This window comes from Pagrus pagrus, assembly GCF_965226575.1.
Source record: "Pagrus pagrus genome assembly, chromosome: 18".
Lineage (NCBI taxonomy): Eukaryota > Metazoa > Chordata > Actinopteri > Spariformes > Sparidae > Pagrus > Pagrus pagrus.
Window position 1 is genome coordinate 9,455,513 of NC_140202.1, and position 23,793 is coordinate 9,479,305.

Genomic DNA, 23,793 nt, shown 5'->3' on the forward strand with positions numbered 1-23,793 from the left:
CATTCCCTTATTGCCTCAGTGCACTGTATTTATTCTAGTCTGATCTAAATCGCTCTCTGTGCTGCTGCAGTCGCTCCATTTCCTGTTCATTCAACCTTCAATCATTTCTATCTCATCAAACTGTAATTATCCTGCTACTGCTATCTTTTTAAATTAGACAAATACTACTGCCTGCTTGTGTTCATCTCTCTACTGAATTACAAAAATCTAAATATAGTCCATTGTGTGGAGTATTTCACTAGCTTCTTTCAGCCCTCTGAAAACATGCAGCTGTAGTATTAATGCTAATAGGAACCTGTTGTTACAATACAATTGTAAAACCTGTTGACTTTCATTTTGCCATTCACTTCACGCTGCCATGCCGTCATCAAGTTGCCATGGATACATACAGCAGCTGCTGAGAGCTTGTGATTCCCTGTCAAACACATGGCCAAATGTTAACCAATCAAAGCATGTGTAACACATCTCTGTACCCTCCTCACTCTGTTGTGCCTCTAAATTTAGAATCCTCAAGTCAAACAGAGCTGTGTATGACAGTGTGTGCTGTGCTCTGAGGAGATGGTATACTAACACTGACAAACATCAGTCACATATCTGAAAAAGGCTTTGTAATATCATCCAACATGCAGTTTAAATAATAGAATCCAGAATCCTCCACAGTTTCATCATCTGATATTTGTGTACTTACTGATTAATCATGAAGTTAACATTTCTAAAACTAACTGTAAACATCTCTGTTATTAATTGACATCCACCTTATCCATCATGCCAACAATCTGAGGGGTCTTTAACTTCTCATATGCATCATTCAACACCAAGAATGCTATTTCACTTATAACACAATATACTGGATAAATACATCTATTACGAGATTAAGAGTTTAGCTGTTCTACATCTCTTTGTCTCATTCTCAGCAGTTTTGTTTATAACCCATTAAAGGGTAACTCCATCAATTTTGCACATTAAAGTGTGTTTACAGCTCTTGGGGGGTACTGCATACGTGGAAAAAGTAGTATAAAGCCTTTTGTGGCTCCAGAGGAAGCTGCATGTAATGTGATAAACTGCCTCCAGTGATGTCTCTCAGTGGCTAAGTTGCATTGTAGGTAATGTAGGTGCCAGGTTTTGAAAAGCTGTCCACTGGTCTAGCATTGCAGTCCTATAACTGTTGGAATCAATTATAGACAGTTGACCAAACAAATGACCAAAATCAATACAGCAGAGCCAGTGTGTGTGGTGTTTGCAGTGCTTACCTGTATTGTGTATTTTCTATTTTTTCTAAACGCTGCACATATCAAACTGATGGTTTGGATGTTTTCCTAATTGGCTTGTGATGTGACTCTTTGCATCTGTTTTCTTAAGTTGCAGTGTGTTAACTTCTCAGGGCCACCATATAAAACATCATATTACCAGAAAGAAGTACAGATCAGAGAAGAAAAATCTCACTTCCAATCTCACCTGGAGCCAGCGCTCTAAAGCATCCTGAGTGGCAAACTGAGGATCTGTGCCATAAATCACAGTAGAAATTAATTGGGCATGTTACAAATGCAAATACACATGCCTGTGTTTCATTTTACACCTTGAGCCAAATCTCAGCTCACAACCCCTTCATAGCAAAGTTGGTGTGGCCCAGTGACGAGCGATACAGTCACATACACTCAGCCCAGATGGTCCTTATCTGGTTGCCAGAACACGGTGCCCATGATATAGGCCTTGGTTCTGGGCCAGAATGGGGTCAGCTAGTTGTACAGTTGGCTGAAGTCGGACCAATGCTATGGGCATCTGTGTATTTAGCATGTTAGCTAACATCTGCATCCGCTTGTGGAAATAAAATCATTTCAACTTGTGCATGTTATGTGTGTCCAATTTATTCTTTTTTTAACTTCTTTACATTATTTGGACATAATATGTGCCCTTGTAGTGTTGAGTATTGTTGGCCAGCCATGGACAGGTCGCTACAATAAAACCTCGTGGTTTTCAACTTTATTATACTTTTATTTCTAGATTATTTTTCATGTGTGTTAATGAATTTTCTGTGTGTGCATTTGTTTGCAGCCTCTCTTGCCTCGATTTGCTTCCTTAGATACAAATAAAGTATTTTGAATTAAAGATGCACTATGTAGTTTCAGGGAAGACATTTTAATCAGCCTAAACAAACTAAATGAACAAACTCTACGTTTTCATGACTGAATAAACTGAATGAACAAACTGACCTTAAAGTACACAAACACAATGTCTGTTCTGGAGACCTTATTTTCTTCTGAGAAAAGCTTGTTTATTCAGCTGTGGAAAAGATAAATATTCTTGAGTTTGTATTATTACCTCATTAATATTATCTGAATTTAAATTTCCATTCCAAAACTACATAGTGCCCCCTTAAAGTGAAGTAATTTCACAAATGAAGAAACACCAACACATGTTAGATCAATGCTATTTGTCGCAAGCTCAGCCCAGCAGTCTTGTCCATTACTTTTAAAATCAGTTATGGATGCTATATGTGACAAACTAATTGAAAACAAACTTTATTAACACATAAATTATCAATTGGAAACAGTTTCTGAAAATCAATTAAATATGTGTGACTTGCGCATCATTAGTAATGCAGTCATACTGGCTAAAGAACAAGAGTTCACAAACATGCATCCACAAACACATAAACTCAGACATGCGCTGTTTCTCTGTTCATCTCTCCTCATTCATTCTTGTTTGCTTTGTCCTATTTTTAGCTGTAGCTCTGCTCACGTGCCCTCTGCTGGGCTCATCAAAGCAGCTCCTCCAAGTTGTCATAGAAATTAGACCGGCATGTCCATTAGCTTCTCCGTCCGGAATCACACACCGGGAGCACAGCTGTGGGTCAGGGAGATTCTGAATCTGAACATCTTTAATCCTGTAAATATTTCCAATTAATACAGGTAATCTCATGACTACCCATGCGTAACAACACCTGCTATATACCCTTCAGTCCTTTAATATCAGCGTTGTATGACAGTCTTGATATGATGATATTACATGATACAGTCATGTTCACTCCGTGTATGACCTTGTGCTGTGAGCACCAACAGTGCTCCTGGGAATAATCCAGTTCAATCAGACAACTGCTGCTACAGCACTGCTGGGGAAAAAGGAGCAAGTATACAGTGTGTCATCAACCAAACCTTGTGGCTGAATGAGAGGTACTTCATAACATGCAACATGCTGACTTATATCACCTTGTTTACATTAATTTTTCACTCCAAACAACCAGGAATGTATGCAAATCCTTAACCTGTCTGTTTCAATAGCTCCTCTTTGTTTTTTGAATTGAATTAGCTCATTAATATTTCTAATTATCCAGTGTATAGACGCCTGGAGGCTTGAGGAATACCGCCTATTTCCTCAAGTCAAACATATCAATGCAGAATGAGCGAAGCAACAGAAACACTGAGGTCCAAAAGTGTGTTTTAAGTCGATAAAAAAGCAGCAAGGTGCTGGTGTATCCTGCACAATCTTATATAAGATGTTTGTCTTGTAAAAATCTCAGTAGTAAAGGAAAAAACATTATCCAGTTTCTTCTTCCAGTTGACCTTGGAGTCTCCACGTGCGTTTGGGTGAACTCGTCGAGAATTAATGAGCTTTCTTCAACAGTGGCTTTCTCTTTGCCACTCTCCCATAAAGCTTTGACTAGTGAAGAACAGTCGTTGTATGCAGAGTCTCAAGGTGAAGGTTCTGGAGCAGCCGAGTCAAAGCCCAGACCTCAATCCAATGGAGAATTTGTGGCTGGACTTGAAAAACTCAGAGTTCCCTGTGCAAACTCATAGAGCTTGAGCAGTTTTGCAAAGAACTGCTCAGAGCTGTGATTGCAGCCAAAGGTGCATCTACTAAATACTGACTTGAAGCTGAATACTTATGAAATCATTTGACATTAAGTATTTTTAATTTATTGACATTACTTTGTAGAAATCTGTTTCACTTTGACTTTAAAACATTTTTTTGTAATCTTTTTGTCAAAAAAGCCAAATAATATTGACAGTAATTCCATTTATGAAAGCAAAAAAAGACGAAAACACCCAAGGGGCTGAATACTTTTTATAGGTACTGTAGCATTCAGTCCATTTCTCCTTATATCTTATGTGACCATCTGAGAGTTAAGATGGCAGATTATCAACAGGTAGTTAAATGCAACACTTTCCACTGACTTCTCTGTTGCAGGCAGAATAGTGAGGAGCTGTTTCCATAGTAATAACTTGATACACCAAACACAAATTGACTGGACGACTAAATTTAAAATTACATGAAACAATCGAATTGTTCTGAATTGTTTTGATTTTAAATATATGAGTGCACTAGAAAAACAATCCAATGCTGCTTTTAGTATTTAAAGAATATTTTGTAATGCCATCAGTTCATTTATGCTTAAATTTCATCAACAAATGAAAAATGAAGCTCTACATTTTTAGTTTTCTGTGTCTGACTCTGTGTGGATGGACGGTGTATTTTTGAATGGTGATCTGTGACACCACCATGTGGCCAACGCTGGTAACTAAATTCTGACAGTTAAATGAACTGAGCATGGTTACAACATATTCAAGTGTAATGAGTTACTTAATTATTTAAAACGGAGGACATCAACTTCAATGCATTTTCTTTATATTTTATGTGACAAAAAAATTAAACTGCAATATCAGAAGCATTGATTGATTTATTACCAGCAACCTAAACACATTTGTTTCTAAATCAGATGATACATGTCTGTAGATCTTGTAGGAATTCATCTGTATTCGATGAACCATTCACAGTTCATTCAATTAACTAATGCAGTATTTTAGTTTATGTCTTCAGTTTGTGTTTTAGGTTGGCAAGTTGCTTCATGTCGATGCTGCTGCCACCGCACACGATCACCAGCAGGGGGCCCAAGACGGTCGGCAGCCGACCTAATAAAAGGTGGTACAACAAAACTGATCAACTTCTGTAATCTCCACACATTCCCACTTATTGGAGGTTAAATGACAATTATTGCTTTTACATTTTCTACAGACATAGCTGTCGTCTGAAAAGGTCTTACAATGTATACATGCATACGAATAAGAACCACCGACAAAACAAAGAACAAAGAGCTGCTAAAGTAAATGTCTGCTTGGGTGTCACTGCTGTATCAACAAACAGAGGAATTGTAAATGAAGAGGAGCTGATACAGAAGTAGTCATGAAATTGATTTTTCCACGTTTACGTTTACTAGCATGGTGGTAAATATCTTTCAAGCTGACAGAGTAGTTACCTTCATCCTGTAGTCTGCGTATGAGTCCACTGTAGACAGCTGCAAGTGAAGCTCCACATGCCAGCTCCACCAACACTCGCTCCTCATCTATAAGATGGAGCACACACAGGCACGCATGCACGCACGCACACACACAGACACACACGTTTGAATAAAACAAAATGAAGCCAAGTTCAAGAACATTATAATCATAGACTGTATAACAGAAGTGGACGTAGCTTCCAGGTCTGAAAAGTGAAGCCAAAACAAAGTGCATCAGCTGGTTGCAAAAAGGAGTTTGATGTAAGCTTATGAGAAAATGACCGTACTTTTAACTTGATTTACTACCTTAGTGAAGTCTTCTAATGAGTGTATGGCCTCAATTGCGAGTCCCAAGTCTTCTTCAACATAGCATGATGTTCATTTTGTAAATTACAGTCCCATTTAGAGTAAAATAGACGATAAAGCAGGGTATGCTTTAGGCCATAGCTACCTTGAACTTGTTTTTGGGTGTTGTTCGTGTTTTCACGTTGGATCTTTGACCAGTTTGTTTTCAGGTCATGAAAGTCATTACTTACATTTTTGTTCGCATAAAAATGTCTTGTTCAGCATTCAGTTGTTCTAAAACACACTGTAAGGAGTCGGCTGTTCATTTTGTCCGGCAAGTACAGTTTTTCACTAACCTCAATTAGCATCCCAAAATAATATCACAATTAAAGCTGCTGTATGCTTTTATCAGAATAAGTGTTGATTAGCTCTACATTCCAACAGTAATCACTGATCTAGAGTTATAGTGTTTGGTCTAGGGGTTAAAAAATCGTTTCACTTAAGAATCGCGATTCATGTTTCCCACAATTCAGAATCTATTCACATATGACATCGATTTTCTAAATGTTATTTGGTAGCGTGATGTTGATGGAACGAGAAAGGCAGAACTAAACACCGAGGGTAGAGTAGCACCCGGACAGTTAACAGCGAGCAAACAGTAGAGTTAGGTTGAAGTTCATCTTCAGACAAGGCAGCGATCACAACATATATTTGTGATGACTTTTGAAGCCATCATGAGACGTTATGATGTAATGCTAATAGAGTGGCGCAGCTGTCAGCAGTAACAAACGAGACCAGCTGCTTTATTTACCATTATTATTGTTGTTATTATTGCTCATGGTATTAGTAGTATTAGTATTATTAGTGTGGTTATTATCAGTAGTGATGCTGGTGATAATGGCAATAATGAATAATGTTTTTGCTATTTTATTGCTATTATTAATACTCATCATTACAACAGCTTACTTTATAGTATATATTGATAAGATCTTTGCATATTATGATATATAGATATAGATATGATAAGCCATACATATCTTGTCCTCCAGATGTCACACTATTGTGGTTTTATTAGTTTTTTCGGTGAAAATGAAACTGAGATGCAAAAATCACTATTACTAACAATTGTGAATCATATCAAAATCGTAATATCTGTCATAATAACTACAATATGATTTTCTTTTTTAAACCATATCATGCAGCCCTACAGTACATACATTCGGGGAGACACACACTCACCCAGGAATGTTTCCACAGCCTGCAGAGCCTGCTGGTCAGTCACAAGCTCGGAGATGATCGTGAGCTCGCTGCATTGGCTGCATTCAAAAGCTTTCTTGCACACTGTCTTTGCTCCGAGACATTTCGCCTCACTGTGGACGGACAGATGAGGATGATGTCAGCGTGGTTGCATTCAGAACTGCAGAAGGCATTTGAGCCACTTTACCCTCTCACCTGGTGATGTCATCCAGGGTGACCACCCTACCAGCTTTTACCGCAGCATTTAAACAGTCGGCCCCCACTGTCTCCATGGCGATGATGGGTACATCTGTCCAGCCGACATCCTTTAGGCCCTGGACGACCCCACAGAGGAGCCCCCCACCGCCTACAGACACCAGCACAGCTCCAGGCTTAACACCAGAGGGACCCAGAGAGGCTCCAACCTCTGTGATCATAGTGGCGTGGCCCTGCCTGGGAAGTGAGGAGGGAGATACAGGAAGGGTTTGGATGGAAGTATTTTAATATTGCACAATGCCAATTTTGTTGTTCATCAAAATTGCATTGTAAAAACTGGAAACTTTAACTGTGATGAATGTTTCTACCAGAGCAGGGGGTTATCGAATGGAGGAACATAGGTGAGTCCTTCAGTTTCTGCCAGTCTGAGAGCCTCTGCATTGGCATCATCCCAAACCTAAGAAGAAGATTTTACTTCATTTTCTCTGCTAAACCTATAAAGAAGAAGAAGAAGAAGAAGAAAAAAAACTGTACCTTGCCTACAGACTTGACTGTAGCACCCTGATCCTTAAGTCTCTGATGGACCATCTGAGGTGTGGAGGAGGGGACTATGATGGTGGCCGGTAGACCCATTTTCCTGGCTACGTAAGCAGCAGCCATACCTGCATTACCCCCTAGAAAAGGCCAGGCTATTACGTTTTATGACAGCCATCAATAATACTGTGCATATTGACATGTCACAGTAGAAATTTCACCTGAAGAGCAGACAACTCCTTTAGATTGTGTGGCGAGCTGCAAAAGAGAGCAATGAATGTTAGTGTCCTTTTTCCAAAATCTACTTTTAAAGGTGCACTGTGGAGTTTTGGAGAAGAAATGCAAAGTCAGAATTTTGATATTTACAATATAAATGAGGAGGACAATAAGGTCCCCAGAAAGGTGGCAGGGTCTGCCAAATATAAACAAAGTAAAACACTATGAAGTTGTGTTGTACTTTAAAGGAGGATTTCTTCCCCATAACTACATAGTGCAACTTTAATCCAAATGACAGATCACATTCAGTGTCTGATATGATGGCCGTGAAGAAAAAGCTTGAGGCTGAGGGTTCCTACCTGCTGGCAGAGGTGTCCAATGCCGCGGATCTTGAAGGAGCCAGAGGGCTGTGAATTCTCCATCTTCAGGTAGACGGTCGTTCCCACGCGTTTGGACATGCTGACGCTCTCCAGCAGCGGTGTGTTGACGTGGAAATGCTTTGCCATGGTGCACCCGATTTCACTTAAATGACAGCATGTTAGACGAGTAGAAAGTTGAGCCGGACAGCTGAGAAAACACTATCCACTAATGAGGACAGACACAATCTGTCCTTTAAGAGAAGTATGTTTTCAGCAGGTTGGTTTACTTTACATACTTTATTTTTATTATAGAGTTTTATATTAATAGGTGTCAATGTTCACACGCGTGCTTCCTGCCCTACTGTGTGACATGCAAAAAAAATAAGTATTTCTGAGTTTGCATTATTACCTCATTAACATTGTAAATGTTAAAATTGTGATTCTGAATTTCTTCTCCAAAACTACATAGTGCCCCATTAATAACAAACATATGCAAATTAAGAGGAGAAGAAATAAATATCTTAATAAGATGACTTTCATTTGTTCTCGTGAAGTGTTGTCAAGTGTAGGGTTAGTCTTTATTTCAAAATTGCAATCCTGTTGGTAATCCTCTTTTTTACTGAACGTATCTGTAATCTAATTACATCTTTTTGTCTATAACTATACCAAATACAGTGACCTTTTATTTGTATCCTGATTGTGTAATCCTGTTGCATTCATGTCAGTATATATTCTGTTACACCCCAAGCCTGGTAGTTGTCATGTTCACATCAGTAGTAGCACACAAAGTAAGCTGAAGTAAAGCTGGCTAATAGTTCATTATTATTTGATCAGTAGTTGTTGTAAATCACTAGAATAATGCTTCCTGAATGAAATATCTAAAAAGAATAAAAATCCATCACAGAATGAAGTGAAAATCATTAAGTGGAAAGCATTACATCCAGTTTGACAATTTCAGGTTAAAAAAGCCCAACTGAAGATCATTCACAATGACATCTGCGAATTACACTGGAAAATAACTGGGGCATTGTTTCCCAGTCTTATGAACACAACAAACAAAGTCCAGTTCACTTCCCAGCAGTACTGGGGGGTATTCCAGAAAGCGGGTTTTGTGAAAACTCTGAGTTTCACTTCACAGGGTAAGTCAACTCAGAGTTCAGGGTTAGGCTCAGAGTTTGTTGAACCTCCTCTCTGGAATACCCCCCTGGACTGGCAGCAGACACATCGTTAGCAGTCAAACACCTCTACATCGCTTGATACTACCAGTGGTCATTTTAGTTTCATATACGCTAATCATTAAGCTAGACCTATTTATTTATTAAGTTCACGATGTATTAGGTCACTTGGTGCTGTTTCTCAGTCTTTTAGCGATTTTCCTCCATGCAGTTGAACCTTTCTCTGTGCAAATCCCAAAACACAAAACGTCATGTGACGTACTTCGCTTATAGTAAACCACTGTATTGCGTACATTGTTAACTTTTACTGCATGTGGATAACAGCGTATTGTAAGGTCATAAATGTTGACTTATGACTTACTTACCTTCAACGGTCTTGTTGAACGAGCCTCTGACCGTTCAATAAAAAGCGCTTTATATTGTGCAAAGTGTTTGATATTATCAGTGGTCGCTACATTGTGTTAAGCGATGTATCATGTAGCACAACAGCCTACTGTGACGTAGGAACAACAAAACACCATCACTTCCGGTTGGTATTTCAAAATAAAGGTAGACCATGATTCACTTTTTCAGGAACAACAGTAACAACAACAACAACAATAATAATTAATAATTAATTATTATGAATATGTTTCTGTAATGGCTAGACCCGCACTTTTTCCTGTTTTTGTTTTGTCTCGTGGTCATCAAATACTACAATTTTTTCTTGTCATACTGTAGGCAATACTTTACAAAAAGTATGCAGTATAGTAAAGAATAGTGATAGTAGCCTATATAACATGTTTGAGAATGTAAAAACTTGGCTGTCTGTTCTGTGCTTTCATTTGGAAAGACAAATCTTTTTTTTTCCATCTCTCATGTGTGATGGCTTTGTTTGCATTCTAAGTTGTACCAGCACATCTTGCTTAACAAACTCAGTCAAAAACACTCATTTGCACAGTATGACTATAGTGTGAATTTCATGGAAATGAACTCACCTGTTAAGAGCCTTCTGTCGGTGCAGCAGACTTGAATGACCTGTGAAATCCCCTCTAAAGTCCACGGTTTATTATCAAGCGTGTGCCGGGTGGGGTGGCTACAGTTATATCACAGTGTGTGGTTGATGACTGATGTCAGTGCACACATCTGGTCCATTCATTCGACAATAACTACATCCAACTTCCATCTCATGCACTCCTTATCTTCTGCATTTTACACTTCAGAGAATTGAGTGAGTGAGTCACAGCCACAGCGTTGATCGTCTGCATGGATTATAATATCTTTATTATTATTGTATGTACATGAGTTGAGTAGTTACAGGTCGCATATACACAAAGTCATGGTTTGCACTCCTCAGACCGATGTGCCATTACACATCACTCTACTTATTGCTTCATATTTTACACAGCAAGTGTTAAAGGACATGACGCTTTGTGTCAAAACCTTCCTGTCCATTGGGTGGCAGCAATGAGTGACAGAAAGAGAAACAAGAGCAATGTGTCTAATAATAATAATAATAATAATAATAATAATAATAATAATAATAATAGAAAACAAACAAACAACAAACCAGGAGAATAATACATTTCATACAACTACTGAAATGTGTAAATCTGAAGAAAAAAAATCCGAGATGACACTTGAAGAATGTTGTTTTCACACTTGAGATTCTTCATTCGCTTTAGGCTGATTTAGCCCCATTTGAACACTAAAGCAGTTCGCCCAGCAGGGATAATGTATACACTATATTCTCAACCTTTGTTTGAAATGTGGCAGCGTGAGGCCTGGTTTGTTCTGACAATCTGTGTCTTGACTTTGAAGAAAACACAGATTAGCCACGGCAGCTTTTATGTGATGTATTTAAGAGGACTGAAACACTGAGACTGTGGTAGATGGGGGACACTGCTTTACCATATTTTTAGTTTTAGAGCTCCAATATGATGACCAATATGTGCCAGGCCCAGGTCTGGACTGGTAAATAAATGGGCAATGTGTAAGCATTTGAGTTGACGACAGAATGTGAAGAAATACCAATTCTGACATTATGACATCGATGTATTGTGTAGCAGAGATATCTACTGAGGTTAGCAGGCTAACTAGCTAGCCTCGACCTGTCCCAGTCCTAAAATCCTGTGTTAGCGGCGTAAATGCAAACACTCCCCTGATCTCCGAGCTCACAGTCTGAACCATTAGCTGCATGGCCAACTGAGCTAACAAACTAACTGCAGCTACAGTTAGCAGCAGTTAGCAGTTAGGCTGATGATACAGTACATGCTCCCCCTTAATTTGTTTTGAGTATGAATTTGACAGGTGGCCGATTCTTACATATTGCACCTTTAAGTGTTAATGGAGAATATTGCTATGTTTTGTCAATTCCTCCTCTCCCTTCTTCTTCTCTAAACCCTTTGGTACTTTGGTCTCACAAATTCACTTCACACATTCTTGTTTTCCTTCTTCTCATCCAGCAGCAAACATTTTGCAGTTGAACAGATGTTAATATGACACCATGCATCAGTGCTGAGTCAACATAAACACACAATAGTAAAGCATTGAGACATCGGTAATGATTCGTAGATGTTGTGAAATCAGAATTCTTCTGATATCAGTTCAAACCCCTCTCTTTAACCATGCCATAACATTTTTATTGTCAGTATCTTGTTCTCATGTGGGATGATGTGGACTTCAGCCACCATGCATCAAAAGCTTGCTGGATCCTGCTTCTTGGTCTTGTGGTTTGCACTGCTAATAGCTGCCCTGTAAACAACCTGACAAAGCCTGAATTTCTTTCCTTAACACACATTCAGAGTTACACTCCCTGTTCTCTCTTCTCACTTTCATCTCTCCAACTTCATCTCTTGCACAAAATATCACCTGATCCAGCCTGTGAATATACTGCATTTAAATCCTCACACCACACAGTGTGAAGGTAACAACATACTATGTCCATCGACAGAGAGCTCATCACTTTGCTGTTGACTTCATGAGGATCCATGTGGGTGCTTTTGTTAATTAACACCATACAAAAATAAAGTAGCATTCAAAGGTCGGGATTATTTGGGTAAATGTCTGCGAGAGCTTTCTGGAAGAACTCAAAGATGCAACCAAATGAGATAATTTTACGTTTTTTTCTGTTCAGCTTCTCTCATGCGGCTGAACTCATGTGAAGTTGCCAAGCTACTGTTGCTCGAAGTAAGATTCAGACAATTCCTTTCAGCTGCAGCAACTCAGTGAAAGCATATCATGACTCTAGCATAAAGTGGCTCTGTGATTCTAGCATTACATCCAAACAAACTGGAAGAAAAGTTGCTTCATTGGAGTTGCGAGTTCCATGTTTGTTTCCGATGGAGGTAGTCATTCCTCCCGACTACCTCCATTGTTTTTCCTTCTTTCTCGGCTAATGTCTCCTCCCACATGCTGCTGCTGCTCCTCTTCTTCACTGTGTGCATGCGCCCTCTGTGAGTGTGCACATGGCTCCTGATCTGGGCTTCATGCCAGTGAGCGTTGTCTGGGTTTGATCCTTGGATACAGCTGGAGAGAGGAAGAGAGATGGAGGGCAGGGTCACTACATGATGTTAACATTGTTCTCAAGGTGCCTGAACATCATGAAGGCAGACTGTAAGACACTTGGTGGAAATAAAGTTACCATTTATTACATTGTTTCCTCTGGTGAATCACAGTGAACAATCAATTCACTGAACAAATGTGAGTAAGTACAGAAATGCAACACGCAGTTATCTTTTACACGGTGGCAGCATGGTATACAGTTGCAGCCTCAAGGTGATGGCCAGTTTTATTGAAGCGACTGTATATGGTCTGGCTTTACTATTTGCAATAATTGAGCTCTGAGCATTATGGAGCGTGTACACACTGTAATCCCTGAGGCTTAAATGACACAGGAGCACAAGCCCTGTCCAATAATGCTTCTCTAAGAAGTATGCATTATTGGACGGCGTAATGAATTTTCTTGCTTCACCTTCACATCCATCAATCTATCCATTCATTATCTACAACTGCTTATCAGTAAAAGTTTGCAGGGGTTGGAGCCGATACTCAACAATAGATGTATTCATCTGGTAAACATTCCCTTAAGAATGTAGGATAAGTGCTATATGGTGTTAGCTACTAGTTTCATAAATATGGTTCTAAAAGAATAATCATCTAGAGATGGAAATTCAGAATCCCGGTGGAAGCCCATTTCTACCAGCTAAAGGAAAACCAAAAAAGATGAAAACTAAGCTTGATGACAAAAAGTGTTACCATGGTAAGTCAGCATCATGACAAAAAAAGGTCAAAATTATGGAAAAAAGTCAATATTGAGATAAAAGTCAAAATTTCCCTAATAATTCTGACTTTTTAACTAATAAGTTTGACTTTTAATCTCATAATAATTACTTACCATGGGAATATTTTTTATCTTCAAGCTAAGTTTTCATCTTTTTTTGTGTTTCCTTTAACTGGCTGAAATGAGCTTCCATAGAATCCAGATCACCGATTGCGTCTCTTCTTTCATTCCTGGGCCAAAGTTTGATCCGTACATCAAATTTACACTGTTCAGAAGTATGCTCAACGTACGCTTACTTAAAATGAAATGTATTTTGTGAAGAATTAGTTATTAGAATAACTTCTTTTACCCACTTTATGGTGACATAATCAAAGGTCTGGTTACTATATAAACCATATATATTGCATTCTTTGAAATGTTTTTTTTTTTGGGTGTGTTTTGACACTGACCAATCATTGCTTAGCAACTGTAACTAGCAGGGAAGAGGTATGTGTGGAGCTGTAGTAAGAGCAATATTTTAAATATAGTAATTTACAACTTGAGAAATTAGATAGTGCTGTTTTTAGCCTCTCTAAAACCAAAAAGACAAGACAAGTGTATGCAGGTGACAAATGTTAGCACACTAGCATACATACTGTGAGCAAGTATGTGAGGTGAGTAGCCAGTGTTATGTTCAATCTCACATTTCTTTTCATTATCACACTGGGACTTACTTTTCCTACACTGCAATACAAGAACTATACTGCTTGTTTATTTCCATATTTGGCTACATGGATCACCAACTGGTGTTGCATGGTTATGAATCTTTTACACAAAATGAGTGATGCTAACTTCTGTGGCAGTCATTTAAGTGGCTCAGGCTCTATATGAGCACACATTTATGAAAAGATGACTGTTGTAATGTCTTCTGTTCTCTCACCCCGAGCAGGTTTCTGGGTATGTATCCCTCGCGGTCGTTAAGCCGTGCCCACCACCAATCTGTCTCTGTGTCGTCGCGGCGGCGCAGCACGGTGAGGGCGTCCCCCTCGTTGAACGACAGCTCGTCGGCCTGCTGGGCTGTGTAGTCCCAGAGAGAGGAGACTAAACCTTTGTTCATCACACCCAACTTTTCTTGTACACCTGGGAGAGACATAGAGAAGTCAGTGTTAAATGAAGCCGCTTTGAGTAGAGCTTGTAATTGTCACATGACAAGTTTACTGACTGCCTGTCTATAAACCTACCATAGAGGAACTGAGAACACTGTGTGTAGCCCTCCTCCATTTCTTCGCATTTGTCTGCTGCTGTTTCGACGTCACTAATTGTTGTGGCGAAAATGGCAGCCCCCGACTCCACCAGCATCTTACAGAGGTGGACGCTATTACATGAAGCTGCGCAGTGCAAAGGAGTCCTGGAGGGGGACAACAGTGAAATATGACAGACTTAGACATTCCTCTGCTAGGTAGGTTCATTCACCTCTGGTCAAGAAAGGACAAAGATGTTGTGACAAAAATCTAATCTGGCAAACTCAATTAACATCATTAGGAAACAGGCTGGCAAAACATGAATGAAATAAATGACGAAACTTGAATGCAGATCCTCATTACCCTTGGTAATCTCTTCCTTCAATACTGCGGAGGCAGCTGAGTCGAAACTGAATTTAGAAATGCAATTATCTCTCTCATTGTTGCCTGTGAGCTGAGCTCCAGTATCGCTGTCACAGAGCGTGTTCATTTCACAAACACACCCGAGTCCTTCAGCAGCCTCTGTTCTGTTATTAGTCTGGACCGTTACATGACAGACGAGCCGACTGAAGGTACTCACCATCCGTCACTGTCAGCTGCGTTTACATTCACTCCAAAGTCCAGCAGGAACTTAACAATGTGGTGATGGCCGGCGCAGACTGCGTTATGAAGAGGAGTTATGCCTTCATCATTAGGCATACTGGGATTTTCAACCTACAGAGACAATGAGAAAATAAACATGGGTATTGGACTGATTAGAGTGAAACCATGAGCAACCTGTAAGTTGGAGAACACAACAGAAGAGCCACGTGACTAAATTCACTGTGATAAAGCAACCTTTTGTGAACAGCTTGGAAGCTGTGGAGTTTTTGAATCTTTCTGCCTCGGGGCACGAGGATGTCAAACCGAGATGTTCTTGATGTGAATGTTTCCTTGAGAATATCAGCTACAGTTTGCAGTTTGGAGATTCAGTAAGCACTTTTGTCCAGTCTCCAAGTGAAAGCTGTCAGGGATAGATGGGAGTTTGCCTTTTACAGATCTAAGGCTTTGTTCTCAGTAGCTTTGTGTTGCTGTAAAACACAGAATGCGAGTACTCAACAGTAACTTTGCACACCTGACAACAGAGACCACCGCTCCCCTGACAGAGCTCTTGAGGATCAAACATATACTGAGTAGGTTTTGTCATGAAGGTATTGAAAAGCTTCAAGATCTTCTGGTTATTGGCAGATCTGTCGAGGAAATCTGTGCGTGGGTGTTCAGTCATTGTTGGCATGTACAGATATTCTTCTCTTGCATAAGGTGGTGTGTTTCCTCATTCAACACACACATGTATCAAAAGCAGAAAGTGATATTCAGAGCTGCCTGAAAGACGGCCCAACATTTTGGGGTTCAACAGGAGATTCTCTGGTGAGATTACACTAACCTCCCTACATTTTCCAAGAATTTTGTGTTTTCATACCACCTCCCAACACGCCAAGCATCCCTGAACTGACAAATCAGACCACAGACCTTCATGATAAGATTTCTGCTTTTGGATGTTTTATAACAGAAAATGTATGAGGCTTATGACCAAAACAGCACACACAGTTCAGATTCACATTCAAACTTTCTAAGAACAACAACATAATCTGATACCTCATATATAATCCTCTGCACCAGGTCAAACTCTCCCTCTAACGATGCATCCAGCAGTAGAGCCAGAGGGTTGAACTTGACCCTGAGGCCGTGGCCTGTTCGCTCCGACGACGGCTTCTTCAGGTTGGTTCGCTTCACCTGCAGCACACGGGGAGAGAGACCAAAAAGTGTTGACGGTGCAGAACAGGAATTGCCAAGTCAGCACATTAGCTTTCAGAGGGAACACTTATTATGTTTGGGTTAGCAGCAACAGATTTCAAAGGGGAACACAATAAAAGAAAATACTCGGAGAAGAATTATGAGTGTCTATTTTAGCAAACAGAAGCCTGTGTGTACTCCAGCTTAGGTGTAATTATCGTCTGTGCCTACCTTCGGCAGTGAGGGTGGAGCGGGAGGCGATGGAGAAGGGGAGGTGTGGCCCACAGAGTTGTGTGTGGGACTCGACCCTCTCTGGTTGTTATTGTTCTGGTCCTCTGGCCTATCAGGTGCAGGGGATGGGCTGGGTTGGGTTGATGGAGACACGTTATTGGTGATTTCTGTTTTTGCTGTCGTCTCCGTGGCTGTTTCTATGGCAACAGAAGGAGGGGACAATCGGCGGGAGCCAGAGTTCAGGTTTTGACCTTCGGCCTCCGTGGTTGCCATGCTGACGGGCTTGTCACCGGATGGTACATTCCCGTTTGCTGAGTGGATGTTGTCCATGTCACCCAAAATGCAGTCTGGCTGGTAGAAAGTGTTTCCTGGAATTATGAATGAAACAGACAGTTGACATCAATGGGAAATACTATAAAGATGCTAGGCCGTGTCATTATATCACAGTGTCTTACCTGAGCCTCCTTCCATGCCTCCCGCCAACGTGTTAAACCTGCACAACACAACAGAAATCAGTTATAACCAAGCTGTTGCTGCCTTGATTGATTATTATTTCACTTAAAAATGATTTGTTTTCATGTCGGGGCACAGTTCTCAGTAGCACAGACCTCTGGTACAGTAGTTTTTGGATGTTCGGCCCCTGTGGTCCCTCAGGCTCAGTGATTGAGCTCCGTTTCTTCAGGGGTCGCGGAGCGTTGCTGAGGCGTCGGCGGAGGATCTCCAGGTCAGCGTCACTCTGATAGCGTAGCTGGGAGTGGGCTGTGGTGGGAAATCGAAATACGTTTGACCACAATTCTGTAGGCGAAGGACACTTGGAACTAGAGTAAATTCATGACGGCGCACTGGTGGGGTTAACTCGATCCTCTGGTACATACCAACTGGGGTGAGCTTAGTGGGACTAAGGGGACGCGGGATGTTGTCCACGCTGGGTGGAGGCAGGATTTGCCCATCACTGCTCTCGCCTCCTCCTTTCCCTCTGTCTTTATCCGTAACATCCTCTCCTCCTGCTCTTGCTACTCCTCCTCCTCCGTGGAGAAAAGGTACAGGGGATGGAGAGTTGGAGGAGGTGGGGAGGATGGGTTTACCGTAGACTATGGAGAGAGAGGACAACGGCACAGAAATATACGTTATCATTTGTCTGTACATGAATCAGTCATCTGTAAAAAAAATATTTCAATCTGCTGTTAAATTACCTGCTTTGACAGTTGTCCTGTTGCTGAGAGAGCCATAGTTTTTGGCCTGAGGGTGCTGGAGGTACATACTGTAGATGGAGCTGCTGTTCATGGTGGGGGGGCCCTTTCTGGGAGACTGGGGCCTGGAGGGGTGGTCCGGGACATAGGGACGAACCGCCACTGCTGGTGGGGGGTCTGTTCGCTCTGTTTGAGGGGACAAGGGAGAGGGTTGGGAGGTGGTGTCAGGGCCTAACAGTAGAGGCAGGGTCGGGAAAATACACAGTTTACACTTAATTACAACTTAATCCCACTCATTCATCATTTAGTTCCCCTAAAATAGAGAGGGTGTGACATATTTTGAGTGTTGTTATGTGGCATGAACAGGAAAGCAGCCTTTCTCCCTGCTGCCAAGTTATTCTTTAAATTACCTTGGCTAGCATTCGGAGGGACAGAGATCCGATGCTGTATTTGCTGCGAAGAGGAGGATGATGAAGAGGAAGATGAGGTGGCATTTGCGCCACTAGATCGGGGCCAGCCCAGTGTACCAGGGGCAGAGCGGGGCAGGGAGCTGGTGGCACAGTGATGCCCTGCCGCCTGGTGGGTGGCACTGGGGTAGGTACCATAACCAGAGGGATGCTGAGAGGAGGGAGAGACGTCGAGATGAGGAAAGAGAGACAGAATTGGAAAAAGATTTCTCTAAAGCCTGACTGCATAACCTAATTTTCTGTGAAAACCTGCATGACTATTTGAGAAGGAGATTTTTCTCCCAAAGATATTTATTTTTAAGTTGAGAAGTTCAGGCATCCATCTACTGCACTGGTCTTAAACGTAGGACCCAGGGTGCCCTTAAATGACCTGAAGGAGGCCCCCTATTGTTTCTATAATATCATTCGGTAGAAATAATATATGAGAATGACTATTTTCATGGTAACTTTCACTATTACCTGTTCTGGACTGTTGGTCTTCCAATCCGACACACTCTTACTGATGCTAGGCCATGATGCTTCATTAGCTAAACAGAGAGAGAGGGAACACAGATTACACCAGGAAAAGCGGAAGGAGAGGAAGATTCAAAAACAGACACAGACGGGAGGGAAAATGGCAAAAAAAAAAAAAGGAAAGGAAAGGTGAGGTAAGGTGAAGTTAGAGAGGGTGACATGGTGGTATAAAGGTTAGTTTATTACGTTATACTGAGAAGAGACTGGAAGGGATCTGGTACAATATCCAAAATATTGTGGATAGTGTAGTTGTTGTCATGGTAACATCTGTATCTGATAATAATAAAAATAAATCCGTAAAAAAGACTATAACTGGCTGACTTGGTTACTTGTGACAGTCCTGCAGGTCAGTGGCCTAGCTTAATGCTACACAGTTTCACAGCAGTTTAACCCACCTACTTCCATATAAAATAAAGCAGACGTTTTTAAGACTGATACTGGTTCCATTATTGTCTGTCTATGACCATGCTTACAAAATATTAATCAAAAGCACTGTCAGGCTGTTAATGTTAACATGTTGAGCAGGTAATGTTTAACGTGACCTCTTAGTTCTGAGTGATTGCATGCTCACGTTTGCTCATTAGCGCTGAAAACAAAGCAGAGCTGTGGTTTCTAAAGTGGTGGAACAACTGCCACAAGGACTGGCAGTCAAGGTTTAGTTGAAAAAGCTAGCTAAAAATAATTTTCAAAAGTCCATTGTGAGACGTTAAACTTCCACTACATGTTACAGTTGGCTACAGTTCAGTGTCCATTGTCTAAGTATAATTTTAAGCTGTTACCTAACCGTTCGGTCTAGCTGCGGCACAGCTGCGTCACAGTTCTGGCACGTACCAGACAAATACTGATTAACTGTTAAAGCTTAGAACCCTGCAGTCAGTTCAGCTGTGCTGTGAGACCGTTGACTGCTGTTGTAACCTGCTGACCTCAGGAAGAGGAAAGTCACGTCAGGAAACAGCCAGCTCTGTGTGTGTGCGAGGTGGAAACTTGGCTATCTGCCTGAGAGCTCAGATTAGAAGTCACTCGTGTTGTGGAGGAACGACAGTACCGTTTACAGAACAGGCAGCATCACTGGACGCCCTGGTGCAAAAATGCAGGTTCATGGTTTTCGGAAGCCCAAGCCTCTTCTTGGAGACGCTTAATGTATTTCAGAGCTCAACTGTAAAGCTCTCAATAAGCAGAAAACATGATGAATCATATTTATATATGCTGTCTCAAGTGTGTCACTTAGTTAGGATTAAAGGAATAGGTCAAAATTTTGGACGAGTTAGTTTAGAAAACCAATGTCACTCGCATATCTGTCCGCTAAACATTAAACTGATTAGCTTAGCTTAGCATGAAGACTGTAAGGAGGAGAAAGGAGCTACTCTGACTCTGTCTGGAAGTAAGACGCCGCCTTGCATAATCAAGAAACCCAGCCATCTAACTGGGGCTGGGGTTGAGGGACAATGGTGCTTCGGCACGGTACAGAGCAACTGGGCCAAGAGTGAATGCACCCAAAGTGTACAGAAATGAGAGTGGTAATCATCTTGTTATCTAACTCTTGGCATTTTCAAAAATTACCCAAAAATGTTGAAATGTTCCAACAATATCTATAAGTATCTAAAGGTGCAATATGTAAGAATTTAAGTTTAAAACATTTGAGAATGATCTAAGATTATCAACAGAATGCAAATAAATGAGAGTCATGATGTGTTACAGAGATATCCACTGAAGTTAGCATGGTGACCAGCTAGCCCCAGCCCATCCTTTTTCATAATACCGTTAGCAGCAGTTACATGTAGAGCTTACTCTGCTGATATGACGTCCCTTAGGTGTTTGGAGTTCGAGAGGTGGCCAATTCTTGGTTTGTATTACACCTTTAAGGATTAATCAATACTACATTTAATACTATGTGCTGTAATCAACCTAGCTGTTAGACCTATCACATTGCAGGTACACACCACTGACAGGACCAGTAAAAAAATGTTGTCTGTTATCCATCTGATAATGTTTTTCAATAACAGAAGCTCCAGGATATCTGAAGCCTGTCCTGCTGATCGTTTACTATGCAACATTCGTAACAGGAGATTTAGTTTCAGAAACCCTGGCTCTTGGGTTGTGTTACCCCTTTCTTCCCAATTTTTGTATGAGTCAGGTGAATATGAAACCATTTCTCTTAATTGTGTGGATTTTCAATGAATCACTAAATGATTCATGCCATTGGCAATGCATATACTGTATCAGCATTCATACAATATAAGAGATATACATTACATTTGTGAGACTTTGATAACTGATAACAGTGACAGCAGCTGCCATGACCCCATAACCCCCCTCACCTAAAATATACACACAGAACACACAAAAACAAACAGACTTTATATAGCTACAAGTTAGCGTGTCTTAGACTTAATTTCATTAATCTGTCGTGGCTCCCTGCACAGTAGACTGTATAGTTTCCACATTACATAAGCTGGGATAATAAATAGAGCTGTGGCATTTGCTCTGGCATACAAGGACACAATGGGATTTGTATGAGAGCTGTTTCAAGGCACATTGTTTGTACTGAGCACTTAAAATAAGTGAGACGAAAAGTTCTGCTACTTCCAGCTGGGGTGTACTGATATATTACTATAAACAAGACAAGTGTCTTTCTGACTGGCATACTGCACGATGATTATGGCCTGACGTAGCACGATCAGCGGTTAATGAGACAAGGCTGTGTTATGTTCACAAGGCTCACTCTAGATTAGCTATTGACACTAAAAAGTTAAGTAAGGGTGATTATTAACTAGATTAAATAATGGGCCATGTTAGAGAAAAAGGTTTAGTGAACTACACTGACATGAAAAGTTTGATACCACTCTAATGTCACTATGGTATTTATGAGGCCATGTGACAGACTGTAAATAAGGGGGAACAGCTAGCTTAGCTCCGTCCAAGGTAACAATATCCATCGTCCAGCACCTTTACAACTCACTGATGGCTTCTATGGTACACCAGGAAGTCTCTTTGCCTGCCAAAGATGTAGTGCAGTACGTCTATATATTATTTTCCCACGTTGGCGAAGTGATGACCCACCCTACTCTGCGAATGATTGGCTGGTACTGGGTTGGTTAGGTTAAGGCATGAGGAGTTAGTGAAGCAGCGAGCAGGGCGGGTCACGCCTTCGCTCTTCTGGGGAAAAAAATATCCCGTCTGGTACACAACCCATCAAGAAGACATTAGAGTGGTCTCTTCTCATCTACTCTCAGAAAGAAAGTTAATAAGCCAAAATGCCAAACTATTCCTTTGAGTCAGTGAGTTATTACACTGACCCTTGGTTCTTTCCGTCTTTGGTGTTGACCAAACATAAAACTCTGTTTCTTTACATTTTCTTTTTTTCTTTTAATCGTTGTCGTCGTTCCCTTTTTCAAGTTCAAATTAAAAAAATTTTTTTATATATAAGACAGTTATTTGAAAATTTGTCAGCAAAATTAGTTTTCTAACTTTGAAACTGGAGCTGAAGATGATGAATTTGTTTTTACTGCCATTGACTTTCTCACACCAGGTGGAAAAACATGAAGGAATAACTGAATGTGAGTCCAGACTGGGGTTTGCGTCCAGTTTATTTTCTTATGTTGGACTCCCTAACGCTGAGCAGCTGCTGGTGATCAGATGTCATGTATGCATCCTTACACATTTGACCTTTACATTTTGAGGTCACCTTCTGAAGCTGATTCAATTATGTTCTCCAGACCATCTGTCTGTAGTTAGACACACTCCATACTACAGCCCAGACCGGGACACACACACTTTGAAAATGTCTACATAACAGTGAGTGAGGAAGCAGGTGCTGCTAATCTAACATCAGTTTCTCTTGCACCTTTCAGGGACTCACTGTTGTTACTGTCGCCCCCTTGAGGGGACCGAGGTCCCTCCCACGCCCCAGTGGGGCCTGACAGGACGATGTCTAAATCTGACACTTTCCATTGGCTGGGAGGCTTCCTGATGCCACTCCTGTCCTCCTCTGCATGGCCACACCCACCACGAAACGACAGTAACAAGACACCAACCGTGACAGTGACAACCACCAAAACAATATATACACCAACACCATCATAATGACATCAAACGGTTTCACAAAACAGGAACAATTCGCAACAACAACCACCACCATGACATCAACAGGTGACAACACAATCGTCACAAAACCACCAATAACATCAACACATCACATTTAAGGTAACATCAACAAGAACAGGGAAGGGAAAAGGAAAAGAAAGAGCCAACAGACAGGAAAAGGAAATAGACAGCGAGTTAGAGCCCAGACAGAGATTTAAGACAGTGCAGCTAGAAACTCTGAAGTAAAGGGTTAGTACGTCTACCAACCTGAGAGGGAGCGGATGTGGCTGAGCGGGGCTGGTTTGGGTGGCGGGTCGGCTGGCAGTGGGTACCCCACCTCCTGTCTCCCCTCCGCCGGAACCTGGATGTAGGGACAGACAGCCGCGACTCGACCCGAGACTCCACTGCCCGGATGGGAGGAGGTCTGAGGGGAGGACAGGCCTCCTCCATTCATACGACTCAGCTGAGGAGGTGCAGACAGACAGAATTAGACCTGAAGTAGCTGTCAAAGTTAACTATGTTAAGAGTTAAGTTGCGTACTTCTGCTTTCTTCTTATGCAGCCGTTCTCTCAGGTCTCCGATGCGCTGATCCATCACCGTCACCTGGGCGTTCCTCTTGTTTAGCAGTTCCTTGTTCTGGGCCAGCTTGGTGCTCTGCTCCAGGTTATGACGGTTACGAGCCTGAAACACACAGCGTTACAAGTTATTCACCCTCCATTTTCTGAAAAACTATTTTCCGACCAAAATAATGTGTTTATTTGT

General features: G+C 41.2%; 2 protein-coding genes across 5 annotated transcripts in view; both read right to left on the reverse strand.

The window, feature by feature from the left end:
• Positions 1–4,657: 4,657 nt before the first annotated feature.
• Positions 4,658–9,783, reverse strand: sdsl (serine dehydratase-like). Its single transcript, XM_084380867.1, has 9 exons — positions 9,659–9,783; positions 8,119–8,281; positions 7,765–7,801; positions 7,544–7,683; positions 7,378–7,466; positions 7,010–7,246; positions 6,797–6,927; positions 5,252–5,338; positions 4,658–4,907 (listed from the first exon to the last, which is right to left on the reverse strand). The coding sequence occupies exons 2-9, from the start codon at positions 8,263–8,265 to the stop codon at positions 4,804–4,806; spliced, it is 972 nt and encodes a 323-aa protein (XP_084236993.1). The 5' UTR covers positions 8,266–8,281; positions 9,659–9,783; the 3' UTR covers positions 4,658–4,803.
• A 756-nt stretch (positions 9,784–10,539) lies between these two features.
• The window catches only part of LOC311273956 (apoptosis-stimulating of p53 protein 1-like), a 36,064-nt gene continuing 22,810 nt past the window's right edge, over positions 10,540–23,793 (reverse strand). For 2 of the 4 annotated variants that reach the window (XM_084381293.1, XM_084381296.1), the window contains 15 exons: positions 23,572–23,712; positions 23,299–23,494; positions 22,793–22,936; positions 18,895–18,962; positions 18,379–18,586; positions 17,972–18,199; positions 17,654–17,869; positions 17,387–17,537; positions 17,234–17,271; positions 16,779–17,146; positions 16,410–16,547; positions 15,355–15,488; positions 14,775–14,941; positions 14,474–14,673; positions 10,540–12,800 (listed from right to left, as the gene is read on the reverse strand). In XM_084381293.1, coding sequence (XP_084237419.1) covers positions 12,759–12,800; positions 14,474–14,673; positions 14,775–14,941; positions 15,355–15,488; positions 16,410–16,547; positions 16,779–17,146; positions 17,234–17,271; positions 17,387–17,537; positions 17,654–17,869; positions 17,972–18,199; positions 18,379–18,586; positions 18,895–18,962; positions 22,793–22,936; positions 23,299–23,494; positions 23,572–23,712 — 2,439 coding nt within the window. In that variant the 3' untranslated portion in view covers positions 10,540–12,758. The remainder of the gene's footprint in view (positions 12,801–14,473; positions 14,674–14,774; positions 14,942–15,354; positions 15,489–16,409; positions 16,548–16,778; positions 17,147–17,233; positions 17,272–17,386; positions 17,538–17,653; positions 17,870–17,971; positions 18,200–18,378; positions 18,587–18,894; positions 18,963–22,792; positions 22,937–23,298; positions 23,495–23,571; positions 23,713–23,793) is intronic. The other 2 variants (XM_084381294.1, XM_084381295.1) reach the window with 2 other exon arrangements.

Bases quoted from the DNA above. Each gene is read 5' to 3' on its own strand.
- sdsl (XM_084380867.1), bottom strand. From the start codon at position 8,265: ATGGCAAAGCATTTCCACGTCAACACACCGCTGCTGGAGAGCGTCAGC. The intron at 7,247-7,377 runs GTAGAAACATTC...CTCACTTCCCAG, and splicing joins TTCGATAACCCCCTGCTCTG to GCAGGGCCACGCCACTATGA. The intron at 6,928-7,009 runs GTGAGAGGGTAA...GTCCGTCCACAG, and splicing joins ACCCTGGATGACATCACCAG to TGAGGCGAAATGTCTCGGAG.